We start from the raw sequence: 21026 nt of genomic DNA on the forward strand, positions 1-21026 counted from the left end.
CCTCTCTCTTATGGCCTGTGGGTTTTGGGTTTTGTTCAAGAACTGGAGGCCAGTTCCGATTTCCATGAGGGTATGTCCTTCATTTTCTAAGGTTCTTATGGTTTGAGGTTTTACATTTAGGTCTCTGATCCATTTGAAGTCAACCTTTGTGCATGGGGATAGGTAGGGGTCCTGTTTCAATCTTCTGCATGTGGTCAGCCAGTTTTCCCAGCATCATTTACTGAATAGGTTCTCCTCTCTCCAGTGGTAGGTGGTGGAGGCTTTGTGGAAGATGAGTTGGTTGAGAAATTGAGGTTTTGCTTCTGGAATCTCAATTCTATTCCATTGATCTATATGCCTATTCCTATGCCAATACCAAGCTGTTTTGATGATTGTAGCTTTATAGTAGAGTTTGAAGTCTGGTAATGTGATACCACCTGCTTTGTTTTTTTTGCTGAGAATTGTTCTGGCTATTCTTGGACGTTTGTGTGTCCATATGAATTCCTGCGTTGTTTTTTCCAGGTCTTAGAAGAATGTTGCTGGTAATTTGATGGGTATTGCATTGAATTTGTAGATGCAATGTTAACTTTATCCACTCATTCACTAATGGACACTTAGGTTGATTCTATATCTTGGCTATTGTGAATAACGCTGCAATAAACATGGGAGTGCAGATATCTCTTTGACATACTGACATCATTTTCTTTGAATAAATATTCAGAAATGGAATTTCTAGGTCATATGGTGGTTCTATTTTTAACTTTCTGAGGGACCTCCATACTGTTTTCCATATGGCTATACCAATTTAAATTCTCAACAACAGTGCATAAGGGTTCCCCTTTCTCCACATCCTAACCAATACTTTACTCATTTTCTTGATACAGCCCGTTCTAACAGGTGTGAGGTGCAATTTCAGTGTGGCTTTACTTTGCTTTTTCCTGGTGATTAATGATGTTTAGCTTTTTTTTTTCATATATCTGTTGGCCATTTTTGCATGTCTTCTTTTGAAAAATGTCTTTTCAGGTACTTAGCCCATGTTTTAATCAGGTAATTTGTTTCCTTGCTATTGAGTTTTTTAGGTTCCTTATATATTTTGGATATCCCCCCCTTATCAGATATATGGTTCACAAATGTTTTCTTTCATTCCATAGATTGTTTCTCCTTGCTGTTGATTGTTTCCTTTACTGCCATTAAGCTTTTCAGTTTGAGGCAATCCCATTTGCCTGTTTTTTTATTTTATTGCCTGTGCTTTTAGGATCATGATCAAGAAATCTTAGAAATCTTTGCCTAGACCAGGGTCAAGAAGGTTTTCCCCTATGTTTTCTTCTAGCAGTTTTATCCCTCACAGATTTATCCCTCAGCTTTCTATTCTTTCATTGAACTACACTGTGTGTAATTGTGCCAGTATCATGCTGTTTTGGTTACTATAGCTTTGTAGCAGATTTTAAGAAGAGGTAGTGTGATGTCTCCTGCTTTGTTCTTTTTGTTCAGGATTGCTTTCGCTATTCAGAGTCTATTTTGGTTTTGTGTGAATTTTAGGATTTTGTTCTATGTCTGTGAAAAACTTTGATAAAAATTAACATTGAATCTTCAGATCACTTTACATAGTATGGGCATTTTAGGAATTAATATTGTGGTTTTATATAGCTCTTTGAATGTTATACAAGTGCCAAGTGGAGGAAATTTCAAAAACTGCAAACAAGAAGAAAATTCCTTGGTAAATTCAGTACCAAAATATTTGAGAGGCATTGCTAAAAACTTCTGGACAGATCTGTGATGTTAATAAACTCCTGATCTTCTCTATACTTCATAGTCCTATAATATGAAATGAGAGTGTTGAGTTCTTTTTAAGTTTTAAAAGTAAGTGAGATCACTACACTAATTTAACATGATAAATCTAACACGTCATTTGCTGGAACATTTTTTTTTCTCAGGAGGAAACTAAAAACTTCTAAGATCTTTATTAACTTGATAATTTTTTCAGTGCTACTATATTGAAGAAAAAGAATTAGAAGTATAACTTTTTAGTATAACTTAAACAGCACAAAATCCATAACATGTTAAGATATTAAGTTATAGCCGGGCTCGGTGGCTAAACCTGTAATCCTGCGCTTTGGGAGGCTGAGGTGAGTAGATTGCCTGAGCCCGCGGGTTTGAGACCTGACTGGGCAAGTTGGCGAGACCTCATCTCTACAATAAATCAAAAATCAGCCGGGCGTGGTAGCACATGCCTATAATTCCGGCTACTCGGAAGGCTGAGGCGGAAGGATTGCTGGAGCCCAGCAGGTCGAGGCTGCAGTGGCTGGGAACAGTCACTGCACTCCAGTCTGGGCAACAGAGTGAGACGCCAACTCAAAAAAAAAGATATTAAGTTATATAATTGGATAACGAAACATACTAATACCATAAAAAGATTCTATATAATAGCATCGTACATCTCTACTTTTTACACTTCATGTAATTATAGGTCAAACCACACAGAATTCAAAACTGTACAAAACCGCTGTAGCCTATCCTGCACTGGCAGTCATCATTTTGCACAGGTCAAATATGCATGCATTTCAGAATCACAATTAAGTAATGCCAGTCCTCCAACAACTACAGTATAAATTTCAGCTATTATGCTATATTAACTCTGAGCAATTATAGAAGAGCTGTTAGCTCTTCAATCCACAAATCACTATGGAAATAACAGATGACAAGATGATGATTAGTGACCAATAGTGGCACTTCTTTCAAAGTCTCCTGATGATTGGTCATTGCACATTTGTCATTGTTCAAACACAGCAGAGTGTGTTGTCTCCATGTCTCCCAGAGATAAACTCACTTGACATTTTACAAAAGTAGATAAGCAACAGAAGGGATTCGACTATGAAGACGCACTACAGCAAAGAAGCAAAACAAAACGAGATATTCCTGGAAAGGAAACAGGATGTGTGTAGAAGATCTGAAAATGCAGACAGTAAAGCAAAGCTAGGAGAGACTTAGGCCTGCAGGAGATGAAGATAAGAACTATGTTGAATCAACTTGATAAACATAAAAAGTCACTCCAACAGGATTCTAACTGAATGCAAATGGAGTTGTATGAGAAGTAGCTGACCATGGAATGTGAACACTGCATCCTTGGGAGAGATGTAGCTATGCAGCCAGAGGAACTTAGTGAAGGCAAACTCATCCACATAAATGAGGAATGTGATCATGACAAAAAGGATGATGATATCCCAGAGGCAGTGACACTGGCATAGAACTCCATATTAAAGGAACTCTCAGAGATATTTCACAACATTGAAAGTACAGAGAACAAACTATTAGAAGCTGATCCAAACTTAGAAAGAAATACAATGATTCAATCCACCAAAGTACAGAAGAGATGCTTGCTTCATATAATAAGCTATGAAAGGAAAAGACAAACACTGTTCAAACTACTCTTGACAATTTTTTGCAAGTAAATAAAATACTTTATCAATGTTTCTAATATTTCAAGTTACAATGTACTAAATAAATATTAGTTTTACTAATTTTTCATTTTCCTATACATTCATAAGCCACAGTAGCAGCTTTTAATGCTTTGACAAAAAAAGTTAAAGGTCACAGAAAAATTGCTATTTTTTTCCATTTGATTATTTAAGATCACCTTGTCCTGTTTCAGCTGGCAGAGTTATTCTTATGGACCTGCATTACTGTGTAAAGCAAAAAGTTCATGTAGTGCCAGTGGCAACATTTTTCTTTCACAATTCTTTGTTATTGTAAGCATAAATCATTCAGAAACTGTCACCTATTATTCTATTACTAGTATAACAGCTAGTACCCTTCTGAACATATTTTGTAAATTATCTGCAATGTCATGATACAAAATTGAAAGATGCTCCTTCTCCTAACCAAACCAGAGATATAGAAGAGAATCATGTACCTGGTAGTGGTAACTGAACTAATACACCACTGACTCTTGGGTCCATGTTTAATTGATCAGTTATATCCAAAAGTTCTTCCTGAGAAACATCCTTAGGTTTTAGAATAAGCTCACTACAGATACCTGGAAGAAAAACAACCAGAGAAAGTCACTTGACTAAACAAGACATGGTTTTTCATTATTCATGTCTTACACAGTATGGGATTTTTCTCGCTAAAAGAAAAGGTTCTTATACAAAAACAGTGCTTAATGTACCATCAGGAGAGATTTCTCAAATAGTACAGGAGTTTTACCTTGATTCACATGCATTCTTTGGTCTAGTATTCCACATGACAACTTGCATTTATTTGAAATAAGCTACTGTTGGATTTGAAGATAATAAAAATACCACTACCACTACCACTATTAGGTCAAATTCAACAGAATGAACTAGGTTAGGTTTATTATTTGATTAATGTAAATGTAATAAACATGGGCCATTTAAATGTTAAGTATTCCTCTCACATCTTGCCATAGGATATAAAATCACACTGAATTGATTCTACAAGAAATCCGAAGAAAAAAGGAAATTAACATCAACTTTGGTAATTGAATAATCTCTAATAAGAATAATACATGTCATTCAAATGGCACCTATTTGATACTTATCATTCATAATTATCACACTTTTAAGTAAAAACAGAAAATATATTTAGTAACAATGACAACTGAAACATATACCTACCTACAGCGGAGGCAGCTCTTATCTTATTCCTGACATATGTATGGCTTGCTGGGTTATCTCCCACCAAAATGATACTGAGGTGAGGTCTTCTGTTCCCAAGGGAAATCCATGATTCCACACCTCGTTGTATTTCTTTCTGGATATTTTTGGCCATTTCGGTGCCTGAGATAATAATGGCATCATGTCTATGGAAAGCAAAACAATAAATATAATACTAACAAGACAATAAGGGATATTCAACTACATAAATGTATAGTATAAAAGTAAACAACACATCTATGATTCTCCAAGTAAACACCAAAAAACTGACTTATTAAAAAATTACATTGACACATTCTTCAAGTTTATAAACATACTTACAATTTTTTGAAGGATTTCTTTTTTATTTTAAAGTTGTGGGTTACAATTCAGAGTTAGGTATACAAATGGTCATTGTGTGGGTAAAGTTTGGGCCTTACTTTAGTCCCCACTTCACCTGGTAAAGATTTCAATTCTTCTTTTTAGTCCCTCATTAAAATCTATCTGCTAGAGACTGAATGCATATATCTCACCAAAATTCTTATGTTGAATTCCTAATTCCAGAATGAGATTAGTGTCCTCTTAAGAGACTCCAAATTCCTTTGTGCCTTCTGTCATGTGAGGACACAGCACGAAGACAGTCATCTATGAACACAAAAGCAGACCCTCCCCAGACACTGAGTCTGCTGGTAACTTGATCTTGAATTTCTCAGCCTCTAGAATTGTGAGAGATAAATTTTTCTGTTCCATTTGTAAGCCAATCAGCCTACAGTATTCTGCTATGACAGCTCAAATATATTAAGATTATCTGTAGCATACGTTTCTTCAAAACTTTCATATGTGTGTGAGAGTGTATAAATTATCAAATCAAACTGGGCATGGTGGCTCACACCTGTAAGTAATTTCAGCACTTCAGGAGGCAGAGGCAAGAGGACTGCCTGAGCCCAGGGACTGGTGACCAGGTTGGGCAACTTAGCAAGACCTCATCTCTACAATAAATTTTAAAAATCAGCTGGATATGGTAATGCATGCTTGTAGTCTCAGCTACTAGGAAGGCTAAGGTGGAAGGATCTGCAGTAGCCATATCTGTGCCACTGCACTCCAGCCTAGGTGACAGAGTGAGACGCCGACTCTAAATAAATAAATAAATAAATGAGCAAGCCACATACTCAAAATCTATAACACTGGCTACATTAAAAGTTCTGTTATTTTTTCTAAAGATGCAGATCAGCACAACCTAGTTAAAACTGGCACCCACCTCCAGAGTTGGGCTCCATTTTGTATGTATGTAGCCCTGCAATCTTGGAATCTGAAGGCTAAGTCGGTTCACTCTTGGTAATACATCCTGTGCAAGACCCTGAAGTCATGAACTCCATACTATACAACTCTTTGGACTTACTCAAGGAAAAATTTTACTCCACAGCCCCAGGCCAACTCCCTGACAACAGCTGTTAGTCTTGCCACGCTTGCCATTGATTATACTGGAGACCAGGTCAGTAAACAGATGACTCAGTCACTCCCTCACACCATGACATCATCTCTAATTAAAAAAAAAAAAAAAAAACTTTGCACAGAACATTACTTCCTGGCAGTTTATAAGTAGTTAAGAAGGTAAGAAGTGCTATATTTTGATAGATGCCATAAACTATTTCCAGAAAGGCACAAAGAAAGACATTCTAGGAAGGCTTTTCTGCTCTCCGTGATCTCAGCCTTAAAAGTGGTGAATTATCACTGAGATACCACCTAACCCCAGTAAGAATGGCCATCATTAATAAAACAACAACAGATGCTGGTGAGGATGCAGAGAAAGGGGGAAGGCAAACTAGTTCAACCTCTATGGAAAACAGTGTGGCAATTTCTAAAAGAACTAGACATTGATCTTCCATACAACCCTGCAATCCCCCTTCTGGGAATATACCCAGAGGAACTTAAACCACTCTACAAAAAAGATACCTGCACATGTATGTTTATTGCAGCACTATTCACAATAGCAAAAACATGGACCGCCATGTTACCCATCAAAACTGGACTGAATAAAAAAATGTAGTACATATACATGAAGGGATATTACACAGCCATAAAGAAGGACAAGCATATGGACTTTGCAGCAACTTGAATGGAATTAGAGTCTATCATACTCAGTGATCTGTCACAGAAACAACACAGTACCACATGTTCTCACTCATAAGTAGACCCTAAATATTTACCATAATACTATTACAAAGGGATTGGCAATAGCAGTATACTTCCATAGTTGGGGTGGGGGGCACGACATCAGTAAGGGTACCTGATCTCAAACCAGGCAAAGTGAGGACCTTAAGGAGGCCCAAACTTTACCTGTATGATGATCACTTATATACCCAATCCTAAATTGTACCCACATCTTTAAAATAAAATATATATTTTTTAAAGTGGTGAATTTTGTTGCTCTCACTGTGTTTTTAGTTTTTCAAGGTACCCGATAAAGGGGAAGATGGATCCTTCTTCCTGCTGCCCCTGCCTACTGAAAGATCTGGTAAAAGCATGATAACGACACAAAACGCCAAATGTACCTCAATACATATTATGAGGAAGAAGCAGAAGAGAAAAATATAGAGAAAAGGAAGCCTTAGAGAGCCTTAATTTTTCCTGCTACCCATCCACTTTTAATTTTCTAATGAGGGTAAGTGCCATAAATATCATCCAACATACAAAATGCAAACTTGCTGCCACTTGCAAATAAGTCAACTGCCCTCTCTAATAGGTCTGGGTACATATGGGCAAAGCCAGATCAAGAAGACTCCATTTTAGCCTGACACCAGTGGTCCATAATATTCATCCTGGTTCGTACAAATTTTTATGTAAATAATGTTCTGTCAAGAAGCAATTCCCAAGTATGGTCTATGGATACACACATCAAAAGCAGCCTGAGAAGCATGCTGAACTTGCAAATGTCTGGATCCCACAACCATATCCTCAGTGCAGAATTCCTAGGGGAAATTCCCTGGCAATCTGCATGTCTAACAGTTTCCTACAGAGTACTCTTGTGCATGACCATGTTTGACAACCATTTCTTCAGTTTAATGCACAAAAGTATTTTAATAGCAATCATAATTTATGAGTAAATAATTAACTGAGCAAGTTACTTAGACAATACAATCACAACTAGACATTATAAGTAAACTCTTTTGATTCCAATTTTGTCTACTTTTCACTAAAATTTTAATAGCTTTGAAGACATGGAAGATCATGTCAAATTCAATGTATCAATCTTGTCCCACTGTCTTGTTTTTGCATATGTATTTATTTGCTGATTTATTGAGTAAAATTGATATCTAATAAATTATTCATATTTAAGTGTATGGATTGATAACTGTTATTATACATACATATATGCCTGAAAAACTATCACTACAATCAAGGAACTGAACATATCTCTCACCTCTCCAAAATTTTCTAAGGCCCCTTTATCATGTCACCATTTTATATGTCTGTTACACATTACCTCCCCCCAACACCATCCCCAGGCAACCACTGACCTAGTTTCTGTCACAATATGAATTTGTGTTGTCAAGAATTTTATAAAAATTGAATTATATACTACCTTTTTTGGTCCAGCAACTTCCACTCAGCATAATTACTTTAAGATTTGCTATGTTGTTGCATGTATCAATAATTCATTTTGTTTTTTACAAAATGAATAGTATTACATTATATAGATATACTAATATTTGTTTATCCATTCAACTGTTATGAATATTTGGGTTCCTTATAGTTTTAGTTATGACAAATAAGGTTGTTATAAACATTTGTGTACAGGTTATTGTATGCATATATGCTTTCATTTCTTTTGCGCAAATACCTAAGAGTGGAATGACTGGGTCATACAGTGATTGTATATTTAAATTTATAAGAAACTGTCAAACTATTTTCCCAAGTGATTGTACATTGCTACATACATGCTCTAGTTGTTCCACATACTTGTCATTACTTGGAATGGTCAGTCTTTTAAATTTTAGGGATCATAGTGGACATATAGTGGTATTTCACTGGGGTTTTAATTTACATTCCCTTAATGAATAATAATGTTGAACATCTTTTCATGTGCGTATTTATCATCTACTATCTTCTTTGGTGAAAAGCATAATTTAATATTTTGCCCATTGTTTAATAGGTAATTTCTTTGTTTTTTGAATTTTAAGAGTTATTTATACATCCAAAATTAAAGTACCTTATCAGAAGTGTAATTTGAAGAAATTTCTCCCAGCCTTGTCTTTTCATTATCTTAACTGTATTTTTAAAAGAAAAGTTCTTAATTTTGGTTTATTCCAATTTATCAACTTTTTTCTTTATTGGTTCATGCTTTGTATATTATATATAAGAAAGCTTTGCCTAACTCAAAGCTACAAAGGTTTTCTCCACTGTTTCTTTCTGTAAGTTTCATGGTTTCAGTTTATATGTTTAGTTATAAGATTTAGGTCTATTCTTAGTTTGATAAGAATTTGTATCAGGATATTGTCAAACGTTTTTTCTGTGTCTATTGAGATGATCATTTTTTTTTTTTTGGTGTGAGTCTGTTAATATAAATCGATTGGTTTTCGGATATTAAACCAACTTTGGACTGCTATAATAAATTCCACTTGGTCATTATGTACCCATCACTTCCAGATATTGTAGATTTTATCTAAATTTTTGTTAAAATGTTTGCATCTATATACATAAGAGGTACCTGCCTGTAATTTTCTTTTCTTGTAATGTTTTTGTATAGTTCTGACATTAAGATGATACTGACCTCACAGAATGAATTAGGAGGTATTCCATCCTTTCAAATTTCCAGAAGAGTTATGAAGAATTGGCATTTTTTTCTTTTTTTAACATTTGGTAGAATTCACCCTTAAAGATATCTGATCCCGGAACTTTTTTTCTAGGAAGGCTTAAAACTACAACTCTAAATTCCTATTTATTTAAAGACAGATTGTGTCTGTCCCACACAATCCTCAAGTCTCAGCATAGAAGACACTCTGGGAGATGTCTGCTGACTCCTGTACCCTGGGGACTCTACTATGAGACTCCATAGCATTTTGTTTTTACCCTTTTGCAGTATCTTAAATCCTTAAATCATTTAGTTCTTTGTGGTCCCTTGACAGGTAGTTTGTAGCTCTTTGTTTCTTTAGTGTTAGTTACTGTTGTTTTATTTTGTTCCTTTGGTGGTGTCATGCTTCCCTTATTATTCATGATCTTTACAGCTTTGCATTGGTGTTGGCACATTTGAAGAAACAGATACCTACTCCAGTCTTTACAGACTGTCTTTGACAGGGGAAGCCCTTCACCAGTCAGTCAGCCTGTCTAGAGATACTTGGTGGGCCGTCTGGCAGGGTCCATGGGTGGGCCTGCTGCTAGTCCTTGGATAGGCTAGCAAGCACCTAAATATGCAGGCAGCAAGCTTGGCACCTGGGTTCACAGGCCAGGCTGTTGCTTGGGTCCATGAGAACAGACCTAGAGCTTGGGTCCACAGGGACAAGCCTGGTATTGGGATCCACTGGAGAGGGGCCTGTCAACCGAATCCAAAGGAGTAGTTCTGGAGCCTGGGTTGGTGAACACAGGCTTGGAACCTGGGTCCAAAGACACTGGCCTAAAGTCTACATTCATGGGGGTCAACCTGGCATTGAGGCTGGCCTTGAGCCTGAGTTCTTGAAGGTTACCCTGGCACTGAGATGGGCCTGGACATAAGTCCATGGGGGCTGGGCTCATACCAGGGTCCACTGAGATGGGCCTGGTACCTGCCTCTGTAGAGGCAGGCCTATACCTGGAACTACAGAGATGAGCCTGAAGCTTGGGGACCAGGGGATGGCTTAGACAGAGTCCATGAAGGCTGGCCTGGCACTGAGTTAGGCTTGGAGTTTGGATCTATGGGTGCTTACCCAATGCCTGGTTCTGTAGGGGCCAGCCTGGAGCTGGAGTCTTCAAGTGCTGCCCTGGCATCAGTATGGGCCTAGAACCTGGGTCTGTTGAGGACCTAGCTTCAGTGTGAGCCTAAAGCCTGGGTACAGCAAGGACCAGGAGGTTGGGTCCTTGGGAAAGTGCCTGGGGTACTAGAGCTGCACAAGTCAGCCTAGAAGCTGGGTCCATAAGACCCAGCCCAGGACTGGAATATACTGGAATGAGCCTGAACCCTGGCTCTACTAGAGTCTGGGACAAGAGGGACTGGCCTGGTAGTAGGTCTACCTAGTGCCTGTATCTGTGAGAACCAAATGGAGTCTGGATCCATGGGTTCTGGTCATTTGCATGGGTCTGTGTGGTCCAGCCTGGAGCTGAGTCTGCAGGTACCAGCTGGAGTATGGGGCAGCAGGGGCTGGTCTGGGAATGGGGCAGGCTGAAGCCTGGGGATGCAGGAGATAACCTGACCCTGGGCCCAGCATGGAGCCTGAAGTGGGCCTCGGACCACATGAGCCAGCATGGAGGCTGGGGACAGCCTGGAGATGGAGTCTGAGGGAGCTGGCCTGGAGCCTGAGGATGCAGGAGGGCTGACCTGACTCTGGACCCAGTCCACAACTGGGTGAGCCTGGGGCCATGTGAGCCAGCCTGGAGCCTAGGGAAGGCCTGGAGACTAAGATGGAATCAGAGGGCTGGCCTGGAGGGTGAGGCCATAGGGGCTGGTCTGGCACAGGTTTCACTGGGGCAGATAGGGTGCTGGGATCCACAACAAAATCAGTTGTTCCCTTCACTGGCCTTCCCCCTCAAGGAGGGTATTTCTCTCCATGCTGTGCTAGTGGGGTGTGGGGGAGGGGTGACTCAGGTAATGTGACTCTGTACTCCCTAATCCTCTTCAATTGTCTTTTCCTACTTCTGTGTTACACCCAGGCGCTGTCATCGCTCACCTGGATTCCTTTGCTCTCATGAAGGTATTTTTCTTGCATGGAGAGTTGTTCAAATAGGTGTTTCGGTAAGGGGCCACGTGCTAGAAAATCCTGTTCCATCATCTCGCTGATGTCAATGCTCTGCATACATTCTCAACACTTATATTAATTAAATCTGAGTGCCAAATACCACCTGTATGAAATTTGTCTTTTCACTTACTTTATGATTACTTTTGATGAAAAGTTAATTTCAATGTGAAAGGAAACATGTTTACCTCTTGAGTTTGTATTTTTTGTGTCTTAAAAAACCCTCCACTATTCCTGACAAAATTTCTGTCACAGGACCAAGACACAATTGATGAGACAGAATAGTTAAGGAATTGTCTGGGCCTTTTTGATAAACTATACAGGCTATATTGGAAAATCCCAGAGTTTTATTAAACTATCTGTCATGGGGCTCTACAGAGGTCTAGTTAAGAAGCAGCAATTCGATCTCCACTCGTCTCAAAGCAGAAATCTCAGCTCTAGTCTTCCTGAGAAGAGGTCATCTATTTTCAAAATAGAGAAGCCTATGAACCATAAATGTACTCAAAACTGGTGATAAGACACATGGAATTCATAACTGTGTGCCAACCACCTGCAATCTTTAAACAACCGGAGCATAAATTCGTAACAAATTTTAAAATATTGTACACATAAGGTTATTGTAACTAGATTATAAAACTATTGTGCTAAAATTTGTTTAATACAAAAATATTTTATTATAGCATCTCTTTCCTCTTCGCTGACTAGATCATATTTTATTTTATTTTTATTTATTTATTTACTTTTTTTGAGTTGGAGTCTTACTCTGTCACCCAGACTGGAGTGCAGTGGCCACTTCCGGTCACCGCAGCCTCGACCTGCTGGGCTCCGGCGATCCTTCCACCTCAGCCTTCCAAGTAGCCGGAATTACAGACATGCACTACCACGTCCAGCTGATTTTTTGATTTATTGTAGAGATGAGGTCTCGCTGCCCAGGCGGGTCTCGAACCCGCGGGCTCAGGTAATCCACTCACCTCAGCCTCCCAAAGGCACGGGATTACAGGCTGAGCCACCGAGCCCGGCTAGATCATATTTTAGAAATGTTAAGTATTTGAAAATTTATTTTGTAAGTCAGTCCAAAGGGCCTACAATTGTTTCATTCTGTTCAAAAGCTTCTGGAAAATAATTAATCAACATATTCAATAAATAGATCAAATGAGGAAAAGAAACCTTCAGATGTGATTCTTCAGTAAATCGTAATCAGTGAAACCAAAGCTTACAAAGCTTGAAAAGTAAGAGAAAAACTTAACTAATTAAACAATGATAGCTCAAACAATGCACAAGTAATTTTGAAATTCTATGTTTTCAGTTGAATTGTGTCCTCCCAAAAGATACATTCAAGTCCAACTTCTGGTACCTGTGAAAGTGACTTTATTTGGAAATAAGGTCTTTGCAGATATTATTAAAATGTAAGATAACATCAAACTGGAGTAAAGTAGGGCGTTACTCCAGTGTGACTGCTGTCCTTACAAGAAACACAAACACACACACATACACACAGAAGGTAAGTGAAGACACAGGGAAGACAGCCATGTGACAAGGAAGCAAAGACTGGAGTTACACAGCTGCAAACTAAGAAACACCATGATGTGCCAGCCACAACCAGAAGGTAGGAGAGAGAGCATGGGCCTGCAGATACTTTGGTTTCAGACTCCTGACCTCCAGAAGCCTGAAGAAAGACTTCCAGTTTAAGCCAGCTAGTTCATGGTACCTTGCTTAAAGCAGCCTTAATAAATGAATACCTCTATATCCCAATTTTAAATAATCCAGTTTCTGGGAAAAAATCTTTTGCTAGAGTTCATATTTTTCATTAAAAAAAATTTATAACTTGTAATATAATTTTTAAAATATTCTAATTTTCCCATATCTAAATATGGCAAAATTTTAAAATCATAAACAGGAACAACTTATTTGATGATTTTTATGTTACGTACTCTGAAAAAATACACAAAGATGGCACCTGTGAAAATACTTAGGTTAAGATATCTTCACATTTCAGTATGAAAAAAACAGATTTGAGACTGTTCTATTTAGCAGAGTTTACAAGGTGCTTTAGCATCTGTAAACAAGACTTTTTAAAATTAAAATTACTATTGTCTAAAACAAAAAGTCAACTTGCAACTTTTAAGAAAACCACAGGGAATTTTAAAAATAAGTATAAGCTCTTATTAACAATTTTTCAGAAAATTATTAGCAGTTAAGGTGTTAAAGATACGGGTAAGAAACTGATTCAGTTATGTGAATATGCACCAAGAATAATTATTCACACTAAAGTTAATATTCATGTATAATTTTTAAATTGTTTAACTATATAAGGATATAAATTATCTTTTAAAATGCTAATCTTAAATATACTTTTGGCTAGAATACTTTACAGGTCTGAAAATATATTTGTAAGCCAAAAAAATTCCAAATGTGTAAACTTCATTACTTTAATGCCCCTTTTTAATCTCAAAAATGTGCTGCTCAGGTTAAAAGAGGTATAGTGGGCAAGCCTCGGTGGCTCAGCCTATAATCCCAGCACTTTGGGAGGCCGAGGCAAGAGGATTGCCTGAGCCCACGGGTTCGAGACCCACCCGCCTGGCGAGACCTCATCTCTACAATAAAATAAAAATAAAAATAAAAACTAGCCGGGCATGGTAGCGTATGCCTGTAGTTCCAGCTACTTGGAAGGCTGAGGTGGAAGGATCGCCAGAGCCCAGCAGGTCGAGGCTGCGGTGGCCGGGAGCAGCCACTGCACTCCAGTCTGGGTGATGGAGTGAGACTCCAACTCAAAAAAAAAAAAAAAGTATAGTCACCTTGCCATTAACACACATCCAGAGTACAGTCAATCTGACCCCTTCGCTGTTGTTCACACAATTAACCCCTTGCTAGGGTGATGTTTCCCACAAAGGCAGAAATGTGAAGGCAGGAAAAGGAGTCCTCCCTTCCAATACATTATTCTCTCCTCAAGGCTGGGCTAGCCACACACGTGGCTTCATTGGGAAGCAATAAATCATAGCACAATGTGGGTGGGGAGGGTAACAAGACAGCACCTGATGCCAGAAGTCCCAAGTGTCTGCCCTGGTTTGCCATGAGTAGCTACACTGAGGTTAAGCAAGTCACTCAACTGCTCTCAAAGGCATGCAATTTCATCTATATAAGAGGAATACCCTCTGTTGACCTTACAATCGATAAGAGGATTTGGTTGAAGGTTTATGGGCTGGCTTGAAAAATGGCTCTCTCTCTTAGGTGCTGCTAAATAAGAGATAAAGTCATACTCAGATAACCAGGAGCAACATGAAACCAGAAAGTCACCATCGCCTAGTGCTGTTCCTATGAGCTTATTTACCTATATTTCTAGAAAATAAATTGTAACCATCTTAATCTATGGTTACTAGAACCAAATGAAGTATTTAATAAACCAGAGCAAAGCAACAAGGGGGAGGGATCACTTCTTGTATATCAAAATATTTCTTCACAAAATAGTAAAATAATAACAAATAAGACCTAGTTAGGATCAACAGTTTATTTAATTTGTATACTTTGCAAATGTACATCTTGGTTTCAAGCTCATCTTTACTCACAATTTTAACCAGAGCTGCAATGAACCATTTTGTGCTCTGTAAAGATGAAAAATCCTAATAACATTATTAGCAATTCAAAGTTTTCCCCAAGTCCTAACATACAGTTTAATTGCTTTATATCTTCAAGCATATCTTTGATATCTTGTATTTGAACTAACAATACCCAAAGAAAACAGGACAAAACCCAAAGAAAACAGGGCAAAATTACATATGGAATAAAACCAATCAATCACCAGTATTAGGGAGCTTTTTGAGGTATGCTTTTAAAATAAATGCTTTTGTGAATGTTAAGTCTCTGGCCTTTTAAAAAAACATTTCATTTCACACCCCAAATGTTCTACTCACAGCTTGAAGTAATTTTACCCGAAATTACACATTTGCAAATCAATAAAAAGCAAGCAACCTCTTTTCATTATATATGATTCTTTTTGATATTGAATTTTGTAACTTGTTCTTTCTGGACATTAACATGTAAATTAGAATGCAGTAACTACTTAACAACAAATGTGTTTTTAAATTAATTTTGCCAGAAAGAATCTAAGATGCTAAGCTTTGTGCCAAGGGACCACTTGGTCAATCTGTTGAAACGTGTCCTTCTCAGAACAATCCTTTTAAATGTTCAATATAAAGTACATAAGATTACAAGGGAAGCCAGATTGACTAAAATATTACCACTTTTTTTTAAAGCACTAAGAAACAAGATCTAGGGCAGGTCTAATAACTACCATATCAAAGTAGTGATAAGCATATACAATGTTTTGAGGTATTTGTGATTTTTGTTGGCAATGTCATAAATACTGCTAATATAACTGTGGTTTGTTGCCAACACTGACAAAGGAAGAAAATTCTACATTTATTAGAAGTTAGTGAACTCCCATTTAGGTTAAGGACCCTGAAGGCCACTCAAGGTCCTAAGTTAAGAACAACTTGAAACCAAAAAAATCTGACAAAATTATTTCTATAATTTACATGCAAAAATTAGCTTTCTAGATTCACAAAAGTTCCACAAAATGTAATACATGTTTTCAAAAAAAGGGAAAGGTGACAGTGAGATAAGTCAACAATTATAAACTGTAGAGCACTAGAAAGATCGTGTGAGTTCAAACTTTGTCTTCACCATTTAATTACTTTGTTAACTTGAAGTTCTCTAAGCCTCAAATTCCCAATCTGTCAATTAAGAATAGTTATAGTGTCTACTTCAATTGTAAGGATTAAGACATACTGCATGTGAAAAATCTCAGCGATGTGCTTATCACTAAAGGCTCCTTAGAGATGAATAAAAATGTATTTCTCAACAATAACAATTGAATTACTTAAAGACAAGGTGTCATTCACTGCAAACTTAATCATAAATAGCCTAGGGGGAGGGGACATGTTTTGTAAACTATATAAACTATATATATATATTATAAATATATATATTTCCTCACTTTAAAATTGTGAATCTTCAGCTAGTCTTTGGTTCTAGGCACACTCTTTCATGAGCGTTAATTATAGAAACCTACAGAGTTCAGCTCATTAAGTGAACAAACCTGTTTGGCATGATGCTGACTAGAATATGACCTGAATCTGAGAGTAAACTATTACATATTTTCCAAAAACTAGAAAGATGGTTAGGTATGTTATGGTCAATTGATTTAATGTTATGCAATGCAACCATTTAAATTAATGAAAACAACAGCAACACAGAAACTGCTTATGATGTAATGGTAAGTGGAACAGCTGGCTAAGTCTTTCTTCTTGGATAATATCTGGTCCTGAATCTTTGACATTACTGTTAATTTAGGTTTGAATTATGTTCCATTCTGACCATCAAATTTTCCAGCTTTGTGTTTCTTCTGGTCCAAATTGCACTTCTTAATAGCAAATTTCATTTATTACTAATCATTGTTTAAATTTATCCTACTCTATAGATCAAATTTTGCCCAAGCTACTCTCTTTAAACCTCCCTCCACAACTTAATTATCTATTAAACTGTTTTTTAAAAACTTCATTGGGCTCCATGGAACCATGAAAGATTATCTGTTGTTTTTTTCTTATTTCTGTTGTTTTTATCATCCCATCAGGCTAATAACATGAAATAAGAGAACTTCAAAACATTTGAAAAACAAAGACTCAGTTCTTTAAAAAATTATAAATTACTAAGACCATGACTGACTAACAAAATCTGAGATTAATATTAGTCTCTTATTTTTCATCGACTGATCCATTTTCATCAAAACCTGGTTTTGGAAACTTTAAATGAGAACACACTATTTCTGACCAGCTGGGACACAGAAAATAAAACTAAGATATGAGGCCAGGCTTGGTGGCTCAGCCTGTAATCCCAGCACTTTGGGAGGCCGAGGTGAGCAGCTGCCTGAGTCTGCAGGTTCGAGACCCGCCTGGACAACTTGGCGAGACCTCATCTATACAATAAATCAAAAATTAGCCAGGCGTGGCAGCGCATGCCTGTAGTTCCAGCTATTTGCAAGGCTGGAGCAGAAGGATCGCTGGAGCCCAGCAGGTGGAGGCTGCAGTGGCCGGGAGTGGAGCGGCCACTGTACTCCAGTCTGAGTGACAGAGTCAAAAACAAAAACAAAACTAAGATATGAGACATCAAATAGTGAAACACCTAGTTTCTAAATTTAAAATGACATAAGAATTGTTTAGAAAGCAAAACTGCAGCCAGAGAGCTATTATACTTCCTTAGAATAGGTAAAGCAGTAAAATACAAAAACCCTATTATCATCTTTGCCAGTAAAACAGAATATGATTTTGAGAAACTGCCTTTGCAAGTCTTTAGGACTAACTCTATCTTGGATAAATCAGTCTACAAAAAAATCAGTTTGAGTGATGGTCTTCCTGGAGTCTGGTTCCTTCAAACTTCACATGAGGATAAAAGGGTCTTTAAATCAAACAATTCTACCACAGAGAAATAAATATTAACTATTAGAGAGAAGAGCTTATAGAAAAATGAACAGTTACTCATAAAATTTGTCTTTTTCTTATGAAACTCATGTACCTACTGTAAAAGACAGAAATACTTAAATAACATAAGCCAGTATCTTTTACTAACTCCAAAATGTAGACTATTTTTAAATGTAGTCTAGCTGCAAAAATTATAAAGCACTGGCAGTGATACATAAAGAAAGGTGAAGCTTCCATAAAGAGCTGTAGGCAGTATAAAAATTTAACAAATGTTAAAAAAAAAAGAATAGTAGAAGGGAAAAAAGAGAATCTACTAAATTAATGATTTGAGGAATTACTGAACAAGATAAACAAGGAAAATCCATTTAGTTAATTAAAATAAGTAGTCCAGGTAGGATGATCTAAAACAGGGTTTGGGAAAGTCCCTGTGTTGCAGAGTATCTTCAAATCTACTTTGTATAAGTTCTGCAACCTCCTCCCCAAATGGAATAGGCTACTGCCAAACTCCACACACGGAGAACCACTGGGCAGAAAACTGCCAGGATGATTATTACCCATGGACATTTTGAATTGTAAACAACTCACACAGCACAGCAAAATGGAAAAAAATGAATGGCTAATACATATTTTTTTACTTTAACTTTTTGCCTGAGTAGGTCATTCACATCAAGAAACAAACTGCAGCAAATAAAAGGGCTTATTTATTTAGCTGACATTAATTAGTTTTCCCCCAACTAATAAGATCTCATTTCTCACGCACAAAAAGGAAGAAAAACCTCACTGCAAATTTTAAAGAGGAAACCATGGAGACAATGTTAAATGATACTTCAAGATTTTGTAACTTCCAAATTCCATTATACAGTACTTCTTGACATTCTATTTATTTTTTTTTAAATCTCCTCCACTAAAAATGTATTTAATATATTCCATTATTACAGGCGTCAAAAATATATATAGTCATAACATGAAAAAATAATCAAAAATACTTCTTCATTGAAAGCCCTAGCTGGAAAAAAAAAAAAAACTGGTGATGAGTCTGTTAATTTAAAACAGCCAATAGCACTGGGAAAGAGTCTGTAAAACTTAAGGCAAGTGAGAACAACACTAAGGTTCAAATGTCATGGCAATAAAAATGATGTCAGACTTAAATCACATTCACTTGAAGAACTAGACAACTAATGTGTCATTATATATTTTAAAAAGATGACTGAGGATGGGGACAAGTGGGGAGGCAGACAGTGGCAACCTCTGGAAGATGGAATCTCTTCTCTCTGCTGGTCCTAGAAGAGAAAAGAGACACCAATAAGCATCAACACACTGTCCGAATTCCTCCCCACCCGAGACCCACCAGTCCACAGGCGTTTTTCAACCTCTAGATATGGTATTCAGTGCCAAGAGGGTGTCAAAAACACAACCTTATCCTGACATGATTAGCGCCATCTTTCAAAGATAAAATTTAAAAAATATTTACTTTTATACAATTACAATCTGTATCAAATGGGACTGAAGCAGCTGGGTTGAAATTAATACCTCTTATCATATATATAAAGACTAGCTTTCTGAACCCATGGCACTCAAGTATTTAAAATTATAAAGAGACCATTAGGTATAATTTTAAAAAGCTGAATGCTCCATGAGAGATAGATAGAGAGAGAGAGAGAGAGAGAGAGAGAGAGTATGAAGCAAGTGGCTGTGATTGTTGTTGTGACTCCCATTCAGTGTACTCGGGTCACAGACAGGATGAGAAGATGGAATTGTTTGCATCAAGCTGACAAAGGTAAATTAATCAGCTTGTACTATTTGAAAAAGGTTATCCTCACTCTGAAAAGAAGCCCTAAAACTGAAATTCAAAGAATGATATAAATAAGTCATTTAGAGTGTTAATAGTAAGACAATTCCCACGATTCTGTAATACAAATACAATTGTACAAACTCTGGTTTTTCTAGGTAGTGGAGCTAGCTGTTTAATTCCAAACCAAATGGTAAATTCTTACAAGACACCGCTATATCTTACACGGTCACAGTTCTGAATTACTATTAATTTCTCACAGATCCTGTGGAAGATCTAATCACTAGCAACTCTGTCCAAAGTAAATAAACCTTTTAAGAAATACATTTTAAATTCAGTCACTCAAGACTAAGAATCAAATATACATACAATGTATAATTAAGTGATTTAAATTAGAGGAGCAGTGGGTATGTTTCCACGTTACTGATCATTCCCTTCTTTCAAGTATGGTGCTGGGCACTGGGGATACAAAGAGACACAATCCCTGACCACGTAAAACAGCAGCGAAAGCGCAATCCTGGAAGCCCTGAAAGTCTGAAAACAGAGGCTCTTCTGGACTCCCTGGCTTTGGGTCAAGAAATACATTTTTATCTCGTTTGGCGGATTTTGGTACTAAGACAAGAAGTGGATGACAGAAGGGTGCGTACCCTTTGCATTTGCCAACGACCACGTCCAAAGGGATGCAGTGAGTCTAAGACTGAGCACGCGAGGGAGGTCAGGAAGCACCCTTCAGAAAAAGACTGAGAAAGCAGGACTAAGGTCTGATTTTGTGAGCGCATTAAGAACCGTAGAGCAAGAAAAGACTTCATCAAAACCACGAAGAAAGGAATCGAGACGCTCCAGCGGTAGTACACCCCCCGGCAACGCCTACTCCTCCACTTAGGAGACACCACCACCAGCAAAACAAAGGCCTCCGCCTGCACCCGCGGACCACGTGTCTCTACGGCACCTTTTCCCGGCGCCGCCGAGGTCTGCCTCATCGCCCCAGTGCAACCGCCGCGAACACCGCCCGTTCCGGCGCGGGAGCCCGGAGCTGCGCACAGGAAGCTCCGCCAACAGAGGCAGGCGCAGCCCCAAGGCCACGGCCGCCCCGACGTGCCCCGCGCCCGGCCGCCCTTCCCCGGCCAGCGGCCCCCCGCTCGTACCTCGCGCCGCTGCTCCGAAAGCCCCGGGGCGCGCGCGCCGCCTCTCCTGGCTTCCCCCCGGGCGG

At 38.0% G+C, this 21026-nt stretch overlaps 1 protein-coding gene across 1 annotated transcript in view; it reads right to left on the reverse strand.

The window, feature by feature from the left end:
- The window catches only part of MTHFD2L (methylenetetrahydrofolate dehydrogenase (NADP+ dependent) 2 like), a gene marked incomplete at its 3' end in the record, with an annotated part of 64635 nt that extends 43630 nt beyond the window's left edge, over nucleotides 1-21005 (reverse strand). Inside the window, exons 1-4 of the mRNA XM_021714215.1 lie at nucleotides 20962-21005; nucleotides 19274-19307; nucleotides 4614-4798; nucleotides 3890-4012 (exon numbers count right to left, since the gene is read on the reverse strand). Coding sequence (XP_021569890.1) covers nucleotides 3890-4012; nucleotides 4614-4767 — 277 coding nt within the window. The remainder of the gene's footprint in view (nucleotides 1-3889; nucleotides 4013-4613; nucleotides 4799-19273; nucleotides 19308-20961) is intronic.
- Between the last annotated feature and the right edge of the window lie 21 nt (nucleotides 21006-21026).

The sequence above is a fragment of the Carlito syrichta genome, unplaced genomic scaffold, assembly GCF_000164805.1.
Source record: "Carlito syrichta isolate Samal-C Ts95f unplaced genomic scaffold, Tarsius_syrichta-2.0.1 Scaffold305335, whole genome shotgun sequence".
NCBI lineage: Eukaryota > Metazoa > Chordata > Mammalia > Primates > Tarsiidae > Carlito > Carlito syrichta.